Raw genomic sequence first — 16904 nt, 5'->3', positions numbered from 1 at the left:
AATATTGTCTTACTAGATTTGTGGCTACCAATTAGTAGGATATCCAATCATTTTGAGGAGGATACACAAGGTAATGAGCACGTGTTTGTCGGATTGCCAAACATTTATTTCAACCCCTTAAATAGAAATACAAGGAGCTTTTTAAAAATGAGAGAGATTGAAAAAAAAAACTGGTGGCATCCCTGTCTATGAATCACTGAAACTTAACATGCAGGTCATACAAACAGTTCAGAAGGCAAGTGGAGTACTGGCTGTTCCTGTCAAGAGGATTTGAGTATAAATGTATAGGAACCTTAGTCTAATTAAATAGACGCTTAGTGAGATCACATCTGGAAAATGGCACTTCAGCCTGCTTATGAGAGTATATGCTTGCCATCAAGGAATGCAATGAAGGCTCACCAGTTTGTCTTAAGAGGAGAAATTAAGCATACATGGCCTACGCACTCCTGAGTTTACAAGAATGAGAGATCATCCCTTTGAAAAATAAAATTCTTCTGCAGTTGATTGGGTAGATGTGCAGTTGACATTTCCCCTTGCTGGGGTTTCTGGAAATGGAGGTCATAGTCTCAAAATAAGAGGCCAATCATTTGGAGCAAAGAAGAAATTTCTTCACACATCAGCTAAAAGTATCTTTGGAATTCTTCACTTAAGGAGCCACCAAATACACTCAAGACATCTATTAATAGATTTTAAAGATTTCATGGGAATCAAAGGATCAGAGATTAATGCAAGAAGGCACATGATCTGCCATGATCTGACTGAATAGTGGAGCTTATGTCTCCTTCTGATCTTCTGCAATGTAATAAAACCAATAATCTACTATCCGTCCGTTTGGAAGTTCCAGTGGTACAGAATGTGTTCAGCAGGTAACGCTTGCTTTGCTCCGTGTCCACTCACTGGGGTCCTCGTTCCTACATTCATCTGGTTCTGAGAGAGGAAGCAGAGGAGAGTTGTGGAGGCACTTGTAATGATCATTCAAGAATCAGCGGAGTCAAAAAGGGTCCCAGGAAAATTGTAAATATAACAGCACTGTTTAAGAAGGGGGAAGGCAATAAACAGAATATTATAGCCAGTTAGCCTGATAGAGACAGGGAAGAACTCAGAGCACGATATTAAGAATTAAGTTTAGATGTATTTAGAAATACACAATGAAATGGGGTGAAGTCAACATAGTTTTATTAAGGGGAGATCTTGCCTGTCAAATCTGTGGGAACTCTTTGAGGTGGTAGCAAGCTGTTTAAACAAAGGAGAGTCAGTGAATGCTATTTACTTGATTTTCAGAAGGCCTTTAACAAATGTGCCACACACAAGGCTGCAAAGCAAGATAAAAACACATGGTGTTAGAGACAATGTACTAAGGTGGATGGAAAATGGACTGAGAGGCAGAAGTTAGTGTCCCTGAACTGGCGATAAACTGGTAACTTTAAACAGTGACCATGGTCCTTTTCAGGACAGCAGCTTGTGACTAGTGGAATTCTGCAGAAGTCCACATTAATGACTTGATGAAGGAAGATCATGGTGTTGAGGCCAAGCTTGCATGTGACAGGTGGAGAGCGTCTGCAGGAGGACTTGGGCAGGTTAGAAGAGTGGGCAAACGCTATGCACTTTGGTAGGAAGAATAAGTGGGGAAAGAGTTTAAAAATCAGAGGTACAAAGGAGTTTGGGAGTCCTGGTTCAGAATGAATCAGTAGTAATGAAAGCAAATGCAATGCTAGCGTTTATTTTGAGAGGGCTAGAACATAAAAACAAAGATGTACTGTATAAGGTGTCAGTCTGACTGTACTTGGAATATTATGAGCAATTATGGGCCCTATATCCAAGGAAATATATCCACCTGGTCCAGAGGAGGTTCATGAGAATGATCCCAGAAATGAAAGGCCTGACGTACATGGAGCATTTGACGGCTCACGGTCTGCACACGATGGGGTTCAGAAGGGTAAGGATCTCACTGAATAATGAAAGGCCTGGAAAGAGTGAACGTGGAGAGGATGCATCCAGTACTGTGAGAGTCTAGGTTCCGAGATCACAGCTTTAGAATAAAGGAACAACCTTTTTGAACTAAAGCAGGGAGGAATTTCTTCAGCCAGAGCATGGTGAATCTACAGAATTTGTTGCTGCAGAGGGTTGTGAAAGCCAAATCATTGTGTGTATTTAAAGATTGATAGCTTCCTGATTGGTAAGGGGGTGAAGGGTTATGCGAAGATTGGAGAACATGCTGAGAACAAACAAAGCAGCTATGATTGAATGGCAGAGCAGAGTCAGTGGGCCATTTGGCCTAATTCCGCTTCTACATCTCATGGGTCTGTTGGCCATTTGCCCTTGAAAGCCACTAGGTTCACAGGGGAAAAAAAAATTACCTTAATAAAAATAGCATCCAGTAGTCTGGGAAAACTGCTAGTCCAGCAGCAAAATCTGGAGCATGCTGGATTAACAGAGTTTATTAAACTATTTGGGGCTTGCTTTTTTGCAAGTGCTGACAGTATTCAACAACTGCAGTACCTTTGGTTTTTAAATATTACCATGGTTCTTCAAGTAAGCCTAACAGCCTCATTTCCAGTTACAGAAACAGCAAATATGTGACACGGTAAGAGTGTAACATCTGTCCACTTCTCTTTAAGCAGGTTAAAAAGTGTAACATAATTCAGAGGACATGCTCTTTTTTTGCATCTGTCTATGAGCTTAACGTGACAAAGTAGTCAGGAATTTGCAGACTACGCCGTGCCTGCTCAGTTTCCTTAAAAGCAAAGAATCCATCTGTAGTTTCCAGATGGACTCCACCATGTGACCAGATCAAAATATTCTGGAGACACGATTTGATTTTAGGCTTGATTCTCCTGATTCTCATGCAATGAGATTAACCTGACAGCAGATTGCGAACTTTGACAAGAACCTTATGAAAAATACAATGGCTTGTGAGAATTCAGTAATATATAGCTAAGAGCTGTTTTATTTAATGAAGCTGATCGCTGTGTACATGAAAAGTAATATTCCTCTAAGTCTCAGTTCTAAACAAAAGTAAGCAGATTAAACATCCTGGCATTAGAGAACCTGACAAAGACTAAATTTGGATTTGGGAGCAGCATTTAAGATTGTAATAACAATTTGAAATAAAATCTAATGAGTAACAAGTTTGCATCAACAGCCAATGTCATCACAGGTGCTGTTGTCTTTATGTGAAATTGAAAAATGAATTACTATTTTCGGTGCACTAAACATTAATTATTCAGTGGGAGAGTCGTCATATTTCAAAAGCAGTTTGAAATGCATAAATATTTTCAGAGACAACATGGAAAGATATTTTGTTTTGCAGTGTTGAGGAAATCAGTTGTGGTAACTCCAGACTGTGGACTGTGAGGCCATGGTTATGCCAAGTGGTGGGTCCAAATATTAGCTGTGCTTTTGTGTGGGATCTGCTGAGACAGATAATGAGTCACCTTGAGACATCTGCCCCACTTTAATAACTGGGGATGGACTGACACTGACAGATGTCAGTAAACAGGCAAACTGCCTGCTAGCTCTGGTCTTCATTGGGAATGTTTTATATGCAAGCTAAAAAAAAAAATCTGACAAACATTTCAGTTGAGCAAATTTAGAAGATTAAAAGGTATTAATCCTTTAAGTGCTTTTACAAGCAAATCCAATGATCCTGTGGACGTTTCACTACATTCAATAGAACCCAGTAAAAAGCTAATTAGAGCACTCAGTTGAATTGTGTACCTTAATTGATTCTGAAAATACTATTCTAGTGTAAGAAATTGTAATACTTATGATTTGCCATCAAACTTTTTTTTCCCCCTGTGCTCATTAATCAAGACTATTGCTGGAAATGGTGTCCATTTCTATCAAAGTTTGGAGCAGTCCAGGAACACTACCTCACTTTTGCACTATTTACTTACTTATTTTTGTAACTTATAGAATTTCTTTATGTCTAGTATTGACTGCCACAAGCAACAAATTTCATGACATACTATCACTATATGTGCTGTGTTGTATGACGTAGGTGATCATGTTGTATGACCATCATTGTTCTTTGGCAAATTTTCTACAGAAGTGGTTTGCTATTACCTTCTGAGAAGACAGGTGACCCCATCCAATATCAATATTCTTCAGAGATTGTCTGCCTGGCGTCAGTAGTCACATAACCAGGGCTTGTGACAATCACCAGCTGCTCATATGACCATCCACCACCTGATCCCATGACCTGACCCTGCTCAGGGGGCTAAGCAGATGCTGCACCTTGCCCAAGGGTGACCTGCAGGCTAACAGAGGGAAGAAGCACCTTACACCTCCTTTGGTAGAGATGCATCTCCAGCCCACCACCCGTTCATGACATATGTCAATGATAATAGACGTGATTCTGAATCTACAGGATTAGAAGTAAGAGGATAAATGTTACGGCCACGCAAAGAAACAACAGTTACAAAGCAAAGGTTTTGAAATACTGACATCTAACACGAAAGAAATAAGGGTACCACTGCCTAGCATGTGAAATCATGACCTTATTTGGGCAACTAGAGATACAACAGTTAGAGGGGCTGAATCCAGCACCCTAGACAATTATGCCTTAGGCAGCCTGGACTAATTCAGATCAGTAGGACACCACTAAGTTCCTGAGGGAAGCAATGATCCAAATGTTAGCTACCTGGAAATCCAATCAGATGGACATTCCACAACCACCAGGAATTGTGCAGATGCTGGACATCCAAAACAACACACACAAAATGCTGGAGGAACTCAGCAGGTCAAGAGGTATCTATGGAAATGAGTGAAAAGTCAACTTCTCAGGGCCCTTTCTTGAGACCTTGTTTTCTCCTTACTAATAATTCACTACAGAATCATAATGATGACAAAGAGCTGATACTAATATACTCTGCTTCACTGCAGCTCGGTGGCAGCAATCCATACCTTCCTCATTAACATTGCAAGCAAGGTGATAAATCTAAAGCTAAAAACAGAAAACATTAGAAATGCACATTAGGTCATGCAATGCCTGATAAAATCAAAGGTGGTACAAATGTTTTAAGGTCAATGACTTCTGACTCCACATGTTGTCTGACCTACTGAGTGTTTTTCATGTTTTCTGCTCCCATTTCAAATATTATTATGATTCTGCCCTGACAATGAGGCTCCTGAGCCAAGTCCCGGACTTCTCTCCCATGATTAGTTGTATTTAAAGATGCAACATACCCTGGGAGTTTTACAGCCTACAAAAGCCTGCTGTGAATCTCAGTGAACAAAACCATGGACATGCTTCAACTCGTTGAAACAGATTAATACCATGAAAGCCAAGAAGGGTATTTTAAAGAGATCTTGTGATGTATTAGTTACATAGACAGCTCTTTACAAAGGGACTGGAAAATGTGAGAGCCCTTTGACCAAGAGATTTCATAATGCCCCATAGAAAAAGCACTGTTTAAAGTGACCAATTTACATAAATGTACTGTGGACAGATCACCAGAAGGGGGACACATTCCCAGACTCCTATGGGATATATCTCAATCTAACCCACTGAATCATATAAAAGTGTCCCAAATTATAATGAGTAACATTTAAGACTTTCCCCAAAACTTGCCAACAGTAGGGCACAACTTATCTAAACAGTTTAAACACTTGATCATACACGGTGGCAAATATTCCAACAGTTCATACGTATAACACAAGTGCAGGAACTAATGAAGCTTTGCGTCCGGCTGCGTGACGCTGAAGGACAATACGAGGTTACTTCCATCAATAAGAGCGGGTTTTGACGTTAAGAATGATAATAAACACCGTCATCTCCGCGTGTCGGTCTCTGACACAGGACTGTCCCAACACAGACGCATTTCCAGCTGACACTCAATATGGTTGAGTCTAATTAAAACGGATGGAATTTCACACTTTTACAAGCAACTTGAATACACATACCTGATCTATTAACAGCGTCTTGCTGTTTTTGGAGAGATGATAGGCAGTGTAAGATCCCTGGACTCCTGCTCCAATAACTATCGCATCAAAGTCACTCATCTTGTTGTTTAGTGAAAGTTGTAAATCGGTTTTGGATCACGTGCCTTCCAAAGGTCACCTTGTTAGAAAGCTGGGTGTACTGGCCCGGGTCAGATAAGAGTTTTCATGCAATATTAAAATAGCCTGCTGCGGAAAGTGTTCACAGTGGGCGAAACTCTGGGATTAGAAGTTTTAGCAGGAACTGAACCACTGGCTCGGTCCTGTCGTGGATTATCGAGACCGACGAGAAACAGTCAGACAGGAAGCTGCCTTGGGGCTTTTCGCTGTTCTTCACGCACTCCGCCAGACTCTTAACACGAATTTTATGCAGAGTAGCGGGAGAAGATTTAGAATTGGCTCTTCAGCGTTAATTCTGCGAAAACTGGAAATTTCAACAGTTCATTTCGAGCGTTGGCCGCATTTTCTACATTTCATATCTCTGGTTATATTCCAACAGCTCTGGCGTTCATTTAGTTTAAAATCTCTTAACGAAGTCTCAAAACGTTTGCCATTCCGGGGACTTTTTTTCCCCTAAAGTAATTAACTTTATGATCCAATTTCTACAGTGTTGTTTGAACTTTAATAAAGGGAGGTTCACACTGGGGATCTGGAGCAGTCACGTCGGTATTGTTAATTTTTTAAAATGCGTTACTGGCATTGGAACCTCTTGAACAAACCAAAGAGAAAATTCTGCCTTGGAAGCTCCTGCATTCCTAACCTCTGGTTGGGGTTTCAGAGGCCCTTGCAGTTTTCTTCCCTGGAATATACCGTAAACCTCTGGAAATCTAACTGTCAAGTCTGAATAAATTCCTTTACTCAGTTTACTGTATTTGCCAATTTCTCCCTTGCTCTGTCAGCATGGCCTACCTCGATTTCAAAGCTACTGATAAGAGTCTGAGAACTATTCCCAATGCACCTTCTGCTTTATATTCAGAAGGGACATCTGAATGAAGGTCACCTTTTTTACCATGAGGATCACTGGAAAACAGGTCACAATGTTAACCTGGTGACCAAATGATTAATGTGCAGATTTAAATATGATGCCAAGGTTTAATGTATGGTTTATCCCCTAATTTGGCCTTGTGACTTCAAGTTACAAATGTTTGATAATAAAAGAATCAAAATAATTGACCGACTTGGAAACAAGATAACAGATTCAACTGATTTTTGTATATTTGTTTAGTCTCCCATTCAATGAATGTGGTGACTTGATTATGATCTTAAATTAAACCAAGGATCTAACATCTGACAATATATATATTTTTTAAAAACCCTCAATAGGAACAAGAACATATCAGGCTCCTCAAGTTGACCCCATGCCTCAACTCTTCATTTGTGCCAGTTCCTCATGGTCCTCACCTTCCAAAAATTATCCCCCTTTAAACAAAGTGGTTGGAATTTGAAATATCCATAATGGGGCATAAAATGCAGGTTACTGGGACTGGTGGGATAGATCTGCTGGGAGCCACTGGACAGCATGCTTTTCTGTCTTGTTATAATTGCTCCACAACTTAAAAAAAAATTGGCATGTACAGGAAAGGGGAAGATGTCTGAATAAGAAGTTGGTGATGGGGAGGGGAGGGAAAAGCGTACAAGCTGGAATGTGATTGGTGAAGCTAGGTGGGTGGGGGAGACGGGAATAAAGTACGAAATTGGGAGGTGATAGGTAGAAAAGGTAAATGGCTGGAGAAGAAGGAATCTGATAGGAGAGGAGATGGACCATGGAAAAAAGGAAGAAGGAGGTGCAACAGGGCAAGGTTATATGAGGAGATGAGGAGAAGCGGTAAGGGGGGCCAAAGTGAGGAAATGAAGAAGAGGAAAGGGGGAGGGATAAAGTTACCAAAAGTTGGAGTAATCAATACATTCCTCCCCCCCCCCCACCCCACACTCTGCTTTCCACAGGGTGCACTTTCTTCATGATCACCTTGTCCATTCATCCCTCCCAACTAATTTCCCTCCTGGTACATGCAAGCGGAAAAACTGCTACACTTGCCCATTCACCTCCTTCCTCACCTCCATCCAGGGCTCCAAACAGACCTTCCAGGTGAGGCAACCCTTCACTTGTGAACCTGTTGGCGTCATCTACTGTATCTGGTGCTCCTGCTTCAGCCTCATCTATATTGGTGAGACCCAAAGTAGATCAGGAGAGCACACTCACTAAAACTACGACCAACTATTTCAATTCCAATTCCCATTCCAACATGTCGATCCATTGCCTCCTCTTCTGCCAAGGCAAGGCCCCGCTCAGGCTGGAGGAACAATACCTTAAATTTCATCTAGGTAGCCTCCAACCTGATGGTATGAAATTCAGTTCCTCCACTGGTGATTTTTGCTCCCTCTCTGTTCCATCTTCTTCAATTCTCCACTCTGCACCCCCCCCCCCTTACTTCCACCTTCCTTTTTTACCATGGTCCACTCTACTCCTATCAGATTCCTTCTTCTCCAGTTCTTTACCTTTTCCACCTATTACCACCCAGCTTCCTACTTCATAACTCCTCCTGCACTTGGCCTCATCTATCACCTTCTAGGCTGTACTCTTCCCTCTCCTGCCCCACCACCACCTTCTTATCTGGCATCTTCCCCCTTCCCTTGAAATCCTGTTGAAGGGTTTTGGCCTGAAACATTGATGGCTTATTCATTTCCATAGATGCTGTCTGGCCTGCTAAGTTCCTCCATCATATTGTGTGAGTTGCTCTGGATTTCCGGCATCTGTAGAATCACTGGTGTTTAAGGCCTGCACAGGGTTCAATTTAATTCTGTTTGCGGCTGTGGAATTGCTGAATGCTTGCTGACAAATATACAGTAACAGGAGAGTTACTTGTCACTTATCAATGTCAGCTTCCGATACACTCCCACTAATTTGTTCAGATTAGGAAACTAATTATTTTAAGTGATATTGCAGACTTGGAGTATGATCCATTATGAAGGAACAGGTTGGTTTATTCTTCTAATCTAAAGGTAGTGATTGATTTATATATTCAATAATCATGGCAGAATAAGTTACTTTGTTGCCATGTTTACATTTTCTTTTCTAATTCTGTTGGTACAGTGTTCTCTTCTTGTGGATTCCTAATTATTTTATACAGTCTATATTCCAAACCCCTTTTCATTGCATATATGATTCATTAAAGTTGACATAGCTGGGGAGGTTGTGGGGATAAGCTCCCACTACCTGTTAAATGCTCCCAATGGTGTGCATCTCAAATAGCCTCTGACCACCAAGTGCAGCTCCTGGCCTTCACATGTGGCTTAGCTATTAAACCTGGCTGAACTGTTTCTACTGGCAGAAAAAGGGGCAAAGATGGGTTATTGGCACCTTAAATCAGTCAGAAGGGGCTCGTCAGCCATGGTTATCAGCTCATCTGGGAGAAGGAAATCTCTGGTCTCCGACCTCCAGACGAGAAAATCTGCAGATGCTGGAAATCCAAGCAACACACGCAAAATACTGGGGGAACTCAGCAGGCCAGGCAGCATCTATGAAAAAGGGTATAGTCGACATTTCCGGCCAAAACCCTTCAGCGGGAATAGAGAAGAAAAGATGAGGAGTCAGAGCTAGAAGGTGGTGGCGGGTGGGGGGGGGGGGAGAGGAGGAAGATACACAAGGTGATAGGTGAAATGGGGAGTGGGAAAGGGTGAAGTCAAGAGCTGGGAATTTGATTGGTGGAAGAGATACAGGGCTGCAGAAGAGGTAATCTAATAGGAAAGGACAGAAGGCTATGGAAGAAAGAAAAAGGGGCAGGAGCACTAAAGGGAGGTGATGGACAGGTAAGGAGATAAGGTAAGAGAGGGAAAAAGGGATGAGGAATAGAGAAGGGGGGCATTACCAGAAGTTTGAGAAATTGATGTTCATGCCATCAGATTGGAGGCTACCCAGTCAGAATATAAAGTGTTGCTCCTCCAACCTGAGTGTGACCTCATCGTGACAGTAGAGGAGGCCAAGCATGAATGTGTCGGGATGGGAATGGGAAGTGGAATTAAATGGGTGGCCACTAGGAGATGCTGCTTTTTCTGGTGGATGGAGCAGAGGTCTCCAAACTGCGCTGCCTTGCTGCTATGCCCACTCATGGGGAAGGCTTTGCGAGTAAGCCCCGTGGTAAAATCTGGAGCTGGAGTCCCAAAGGCAGTCCGATGTTGAGCTCAACACAGACTGGCAACTCCTGTGATGCCACTGGTGCTGAAATGTAACGGTCTCTGCCATTCCTTTGGATTCATCAGCAGTGCGGAGGGGGGAGCCTACTGCATGGGGAACAGCTTGCTTTTCATATCGTATTGCCTTGGCTTGTGTATCACATATGCACCTAGAATGCGATATGTATGGTTGACATTGACCAATAGAGGGCCCCAAAATTGATTTCCATATGTCAACTTTTAGCTTGTTATGTCTTGGTTCCTTTGGATCTTTGGTTAACGAACCTCCTTTCTCAGGATTTTATTGCTAACTCATCAGTTGACGCTATCTTAATCAAGCAGGAATCCAACCCCCGACTCTTTACCATATCTCTGCAATTTTGTCTTCTTCAAATATGCCTCCATATCCATTAAAATGATATACTTCTGAAACAAATTTCCACCAATCTTTCCGCCTGTATATTTCAAACCTGAACTTGCCATTTTTACAGCTGGACATTTTTCACATGTTTCCAGCTGGTTATGGAAACACCAATACCCTTGAATGGAGAATCCTCCAAAACATAATGGATACAGCCCAGTCCATCAAGAGTAAGGCCCTCCCCTCCATTGAGGACACCTCCACAGGCTGTTGTTGCTGGAAAATGCGATCTATACCAGGGATTTCCATCATCCAGGTCATGTTTTCTTCTCACTCCTGCCATTAGAGAGAAGGTACAGGAGCTTCAAAACTCAGATAACCAGATTGATTCAGGAATAGTCATTACTCCTCAACCATCAGGCTCTTGAACTTAAGGGGACAACTTCAGTCAAATTCACTTGCCCTATGACTGAAATGTTACCACAACCTTTGGACTTACTTTCAAGGACTCCTCATTTCACGGTCTCTATATTTAATCCTTATTTATTTGTTATTATTATTCTTTCTGTCTTTTTGTATTTGCACAGTTTGTTACACTGTTTTGTTACACTTTTTGTATTTGCACAGTTTGCACACTGGTTGAACATTCAGCTGATGTGGTCTTTTTCTGATTCTATTATAGTTGCTAATCTATTGTGGATTTATTGAGAATTCCCACAAGAAAATGAACTTCAGGGTTGTATATGGTGATACCTTTGTAATCTCTAATGTTTGTCAATAAATTATTAGTATGCATTATGTTTACCAATGATTCAAATATGAACAAATAGTTCAGGAACTTCTGTCTTTCCTGTAAATTTCACAACTTAATGGGAACTTGCTGCAAATTGTGATATTATTCAAAGCTCTGCAATGAGCAAAATTTGGGTTAATTAATTCTTGGTATAAAATGAAGGGTGAATTTCAACGGAAATGTTAAAGATTCATCTCAGGCAAATATTTAAAATTGTTTGCAAATAGATCTGCAAGACTTGTGGTTCTTTTGGAGATGTTATGCCCATCAGTGAAGAAGGAGGTAGATTGGGGTAAGAACACATTGAATTACATGGCGGTGTAAAATGGATTCAGTGGATGATCTCACTTCCTTTTACGTAGAGACAGAAAATTGCATATTGTGGAAATAGACCGATAGGTCCACAGTTTTGTCCAGTTTTAATTCACCATTAGTTGGCACAATAAAAGAACATTGTGGCATAACCTATGAGGATTACATCCACGAAGGCCCTGTAGTGACAATATTTCATTTGACTGCATTCATGAGTATTCACATATGGTTGAATGACAATTAAACTTGAATTGAATTGTATTGAAAACCTGCATAATGTTCAAAAATACAGCTCTACATTATTTTTTAAAATCTTGCACGATCTTAAGCACAATTATTTCCCTAAAGTATGGTTAAAAACAAAAAAAATACGATTGTTAAGATGACATTCAAGAAGTAAATGTCAGTTTTCTGGTAATACTGAAAATGATGACATCCTAATTCAGGTGCATTAGATGGTTCTTTTGTCTGGTAGGCTTGTGAAGATTAATTGAAGGAAATGGAAGTGAAATGGCTGAAAATTGGCACTCACTGTAGGTTTAAAAATAACATGAAGGTAAGGTGAAGTGGCATTTTTGTGAAGAAACATATGCAAAGTCTGGGACTTAATCAAATATTCTCACACCAATTTGTATTAAGGTGAGAATAATAAAAGTTATTGGTGCCAGGAGTCTGCTTCTTCAACTATTTGTACATTTACTGAGTGCAATTTTTAAAAAATAATTTTAGAAAAAGAAAAAAAAGAAGAAAAGAGAAAATAATTTTGTTGATGCAGTCTGGACTTCACCTTCAGCATTAGCTTTCAGAGTGCTGAACAGATGCTGATAGGAGCCATGGTTAATGCTGAGAGCTCAGTTCATTAGAAGGTATTAGGGAAGATCAGTGATTAAATTTGCCCTGAATACACTGATGTTCAATTCCAAAGGTGATCTACCATACATTTCTTGCACGATAATCTTAACCTCTCGGTAAGCACTTGCAGTATTCATTTTATCAATCGGAAACACGATTCAGGCCTTCATTAAGTAAGAATTTGAACCCTGAAAGCAAAGAGAGATAAAGTTAGAAGTTTTTACCATCGGCTTCTATTTACAACTGTAATGAGCAGTTTTCCTTTTAATTTGTTATCACACCGTAACAACTTCCAGAACTTGTCTTTAACTGGAATATTTCAACAGCACGTATTCGTAGCATTAAACCTTATCCATTTATCAATTAAATTATTGACTGCTATCACCAGTGACCGGCTTTGTGGCTAATGAAGTGAAGATTTAAAGAATAAAAGACTAAATACTATCCACTGTTACTTGAATGATTGCACTCAGCACTTAAGTTAACAAGAATTACTTGTATTTTTGAATAATTTACTCTATTTTACTTAAGTTTTCCATCTGTGGCAATTATTTATCTGCTATTCCCGATCAGATTTAATCATAATTAGTCCAAAGTTGAAAATTATGCTAAGCATGCCAAAACAAAACATAAACTCTGTGCTATCTTACACAGTAACTGTTTTTACCTTGCAAATTTAGGGAATCAACTTAACTTATAAGCTTTAGAGAAGCTAATTTGGCTTCAGGAGGAACTAGCAAGTGAAGGCTTTGCCCTTCTGGTCCAAAGGCAATTTTGTAAACCGGATGTCAATGTACGAGTGACATTACTTCCACTTGGCAGGGTCATAACTGTTCCTTATCACTAAACCTGACATTGGAAGATACATCAAGGCATGATGTTGCTGTTTTTCTGTGTCTTGTTTCCTCATAAAGATGACAAATTTAGTTAAGGTTAGTGTATTCAGGTTTAAATTGCCCAACCATTTATGTATTGTGTGCTGCAAACCCATAGGTCATTTCCCCAGTACCTACATTTAGCTTGTTAGTAGAACAGTTAAAAAACAAATTCCAAGAGACTGTTCCCTATAGGATCACAAGTACTCAAGAATTTTTATAGGGCTTGATACAAACTCTTTGATCAATAGACATGATGGTAATTCTTCATCCAGTAGCTTTCGATAAATTATCTGCTAATCCATTGTAAGGTTCTTCGTAACACAAGTTCTGAAAAGACCAGTAGCTAATAGTCTGTCAAAATATCTGAGAGAGCATACACTGTGCCTTTTTATGGAGCTCCAGACGGGCAAATGGGTGAGAACCTAGCTAATTGTGTTCAAAGTAGTTAAGTATAAGGTCAAGCATTTCAGTAACAGGATTATTATTAAAATGTGTTATGAGAATAGGTTGAGTTCTCCTTGGAGCAATGGAGAATGAGAGGTGACCTGATAGAGGTGTATAAGATGAAGAGAGGAATTAATCGTGTGAATAGCCAGAAGCTTTTTTCCCAGGGCTGAAATGGCTAACACAAGGGGCATAGTTTTAAGGTGCTTGGAAATAGTTACAGAGGGGATGTCAGGGGTAAGTTTTTCACACAGAGAGTGGTGGGTGCATGGGATGTACTGCCAACAGTGGTGGAGGCGGATACAAAGGGACTATTAAGAGTATCTTAGGTAGGTACATGGAGCTTCGAAAAATAGAGTGCTATGTGCTAGGGAACTTCTAGGCAGTTTCTAGATGAGGTTATATGGTTGGCACAATATTGTGGGCTGAAGGGCCTGTAATGAGCTGAAGGTTTATATGTTCTATGGAGAGTCTGCAAATGAGAGAAGTTCAGAGAGTGTTGTAGTATTCAGTGCACAAATAAAATGTTAAGAGGCAGGTCCAACAAGTCATTAAGAAGGCAAACAGCACTTGGGGCTTTATTGCAAAGGGCTTGGAATTTATGAACAGACTTTTGCTAAAGTTGTAGAGAATGCTGGCAATGGCTCAGCTGGAATAGTGCACACAGTTAGGTCTCATTACCCAAGAAAGGATAACTTAGTCTTGGGAACATTTCAAAGGAGATTCACCTGCTAATTCTTGGAATGAGAGCGTTCAGCAGACAGGAAAAATCATTACAGAAACTATCCACCTCGCAAACTGCCTTTCCAGAAGTGCTATAGGTTCAAAGTTCAAAGTACATTTATTATCAAAGTATGTATACGTTTAACAACCTTGAGATCTGTCTGCTTACAAGCTGCCACAAAACAAAGAATCCCAAAAGAACCCACGTGAAAAGAAGATCATCAAACACCTAATGTGTAGAGAGAAAAAAAAGACAAATTGTGCAAACAATGAAAGCAAGCAAATAGCATTCAGAACATAGACTGGAGCAGGCCACAGTCTCAGTCTCACTTCAGCACAGAGCCAAGTAAGCATTGCAAAGGCCACAGACCCAAGCCTGGAAACTTCACACCATCTTAAAAGTTTCTTTCCCCGGCAGTGAATCTAATCAACCATTCTTTTTAGCCCCACCCCTCCAGAGAAATGCATACAACATGCATTCTGAACTACTTCTTCTTCACAGACACCCATGAAACAGAGAGTTCCCCAAAAATGTGAGACAGTTAAAATGTCAGAACCCCAAAACCCCCTACTCCCCACCTTTACCCACTTTCACAAAGAAGCAAGAGCCTGGATGAGATGAGTGCAATACATAGTAATAGAGGGAGAAAAAACTGTGAATTACTGTGCAAAAAATAGAAATAAAAAAAGTAGTGAGGTAGTATTCATGGATACAATGTCCATTCAGAAATTGGATGGCAGATGGGAAGAAGCTGTTCCTGAATTGTTGAGTGTTTGCCTTCAGGATCCTTTCCCTCCTTGCTGATGGTAAAAATGAGAAGCGGGCACATCCGGGGTGATGGGTATCCTTAATGATTGATGCTGCCTTTCTGAGGCATCACTCTTTAAGGGTGTCTGGATACTGTGGAGGCTGGTGCCCATGATGAAGCTGACTGAGTTTACAACTCTCTGAAGCTTACTTCGATTCTGTGTAGTAACCTTTCCTCCCCATGCAGCTAGTTAGAATGCTCTCCACGGTACATCTGTAGAAATTTTGCGAGCGTTTTTGTTGACACACAGTGTGACATTCTCCTCAAACTCCTAATGAAACATAGCTGCTGTCTTGCCTTCTTTATGGCTGCACCTATATGTTGGATCAGTGCCTGCATGTTCTCCTTCAAGTCACAGATGATCATAGTTGAGGTCTTCTCATTCCTTTATCATCCTTGGGTGAGGATTCAGGAACTGTCAATTAAACAACACTGACTGCAGTGTTTTATCATCACCTGTCAGGACAAGCATGAAGATGAAACTGACCATGCCTCCCTTGACCACATGCAGCAACAGAGGACTCTTCACTATCCAGTTACTTTTCATAGTCATTTGCAAGGTGATAAATACGTACTCCATGCTCTCTCGTTGCACTCACTACAGTCCATTTGCATCACAACTGTGGTTGTCCAAGGACATTACTCTCTATATCCTCAAGACTGTGCATTTCATCTATGAACAGAGCATATTGACTTGTGCTCTTGCAGATATTGATCTTCTAGATCCACTTGGAACTGAGTGGACTTCCCTAGCCCCAAAGAGAATCAGGGCTTACTTGAATAGTTACCTGGAGCATAGTTTCTGTGAGGAACATGGCCTAGGAAAAGTGGCCCATATTTCTGCAAATCATATTCATTATGTACCTTCAAATACATGTGAATATTTGTCGTTCCCCATGACCATGCGTTTTAGGAAAACATGGGAAACTGCAGCTGCTGAAATCTGGAGCGAGAAAATCAAGAAGCTGGAGGAACTCAACAGATCAAAGGTTCATCTATTGTCGAAGTACCCAACTCTGAAATATTTCTTCTCTGGGTAGCTGTGAAACCAAGAAAGAAAAGAAGAAAAAAGGCAAATCAACCCCCAAATCCTTCCTCCCACACAAGATAAAACAAACAAAATGGAACAGACACATTAATGTCTAAAAATCCCCCCCGCTCCCACATACATAAAAAATGAGAAAGATCAGAATTAGGTTTATTATCACTGGCACGTGACATGAAATTTGTTAACTTAACAGCAGCAGTTCGATGCAATACATAATATAGAAGAAAAAAACAAACAAAATAAAATAAAATAATTATAATAATAAATAGGTAAAACAATTACAGTATACGAATATTGAATATGTAACCCTTAGGTTCAGTTAGTGGCATTAGTTTAGGGGAAGACAGCCTCTGGCCTGACCAAACTTGAGAAATCTTGTTTGTGTGGATGCTGCATGATGTGTTCCCCTGTTACAAATCAGTACCATGAAATAACAACAGTACACAATATGCAATTAAATGATTGAGATTTATAATTCTTAATTTGACTATAGGGTTAGTAAAGAAAACAAAAAGGAAAGGGACCCGTTTTCATGAAACAGCCTAATGCGCATGTTGGAGCTCGCTGTTTTCCC

The 16904-nt window shown here is 40.4% G+C and overlaps 1 protein-coding gene across 4 annotated transcripts in view; it reads right to left on the bottom strand.

The window, feature by feature from the left end:
* The window catches only part of pipox (pipecolic acid oxidase), an 82749-nt gene extending 76167 nt beyond the window's left edge, over positions 1-6582 (bottom strand). Inside the window, exon 1 of one of the 4 annotated variants that reach the window (XM_059973304.1) lies at positions 5905-6582. In XM_059973304.1, the coding sequence (XP_059829287.1) occupies positions 5905-6003 (99 nt within the window). In that variant the 5' untranslated portion in view covers positions 6004-6582. The remainder of the gene's footprint in view (positions 1-5904) is intronic. The other 3 variants (XM_059973306.1, XM_059973302.1, XM_059973303.1) reach the window with 3 other exon arrangements.
* Positions 6583-16904: the final 10322 nt, after the last annotated feature.

This window comes from Hypanus sabinus, chromosome 6 (genome assembly GCF_030144855.1).
Source record: "Hypanus sabinus isolate sHypSab1 chromosome 6, sHypSab1.hap1, whole genome shotgun sequence".
Taxonomy (NCBI): Eukaryota; Metazoa; Chordata; class Chondrichthyes; order Myliobatiformes; family Dasyatidae; genus Hypanus; species Hypanus sabinus.
The sequence above is the reverse complement of the archived record's forward strand: the minus strand, read 5'-3'. Positions and strand labels throughout refer to the sequence as shown.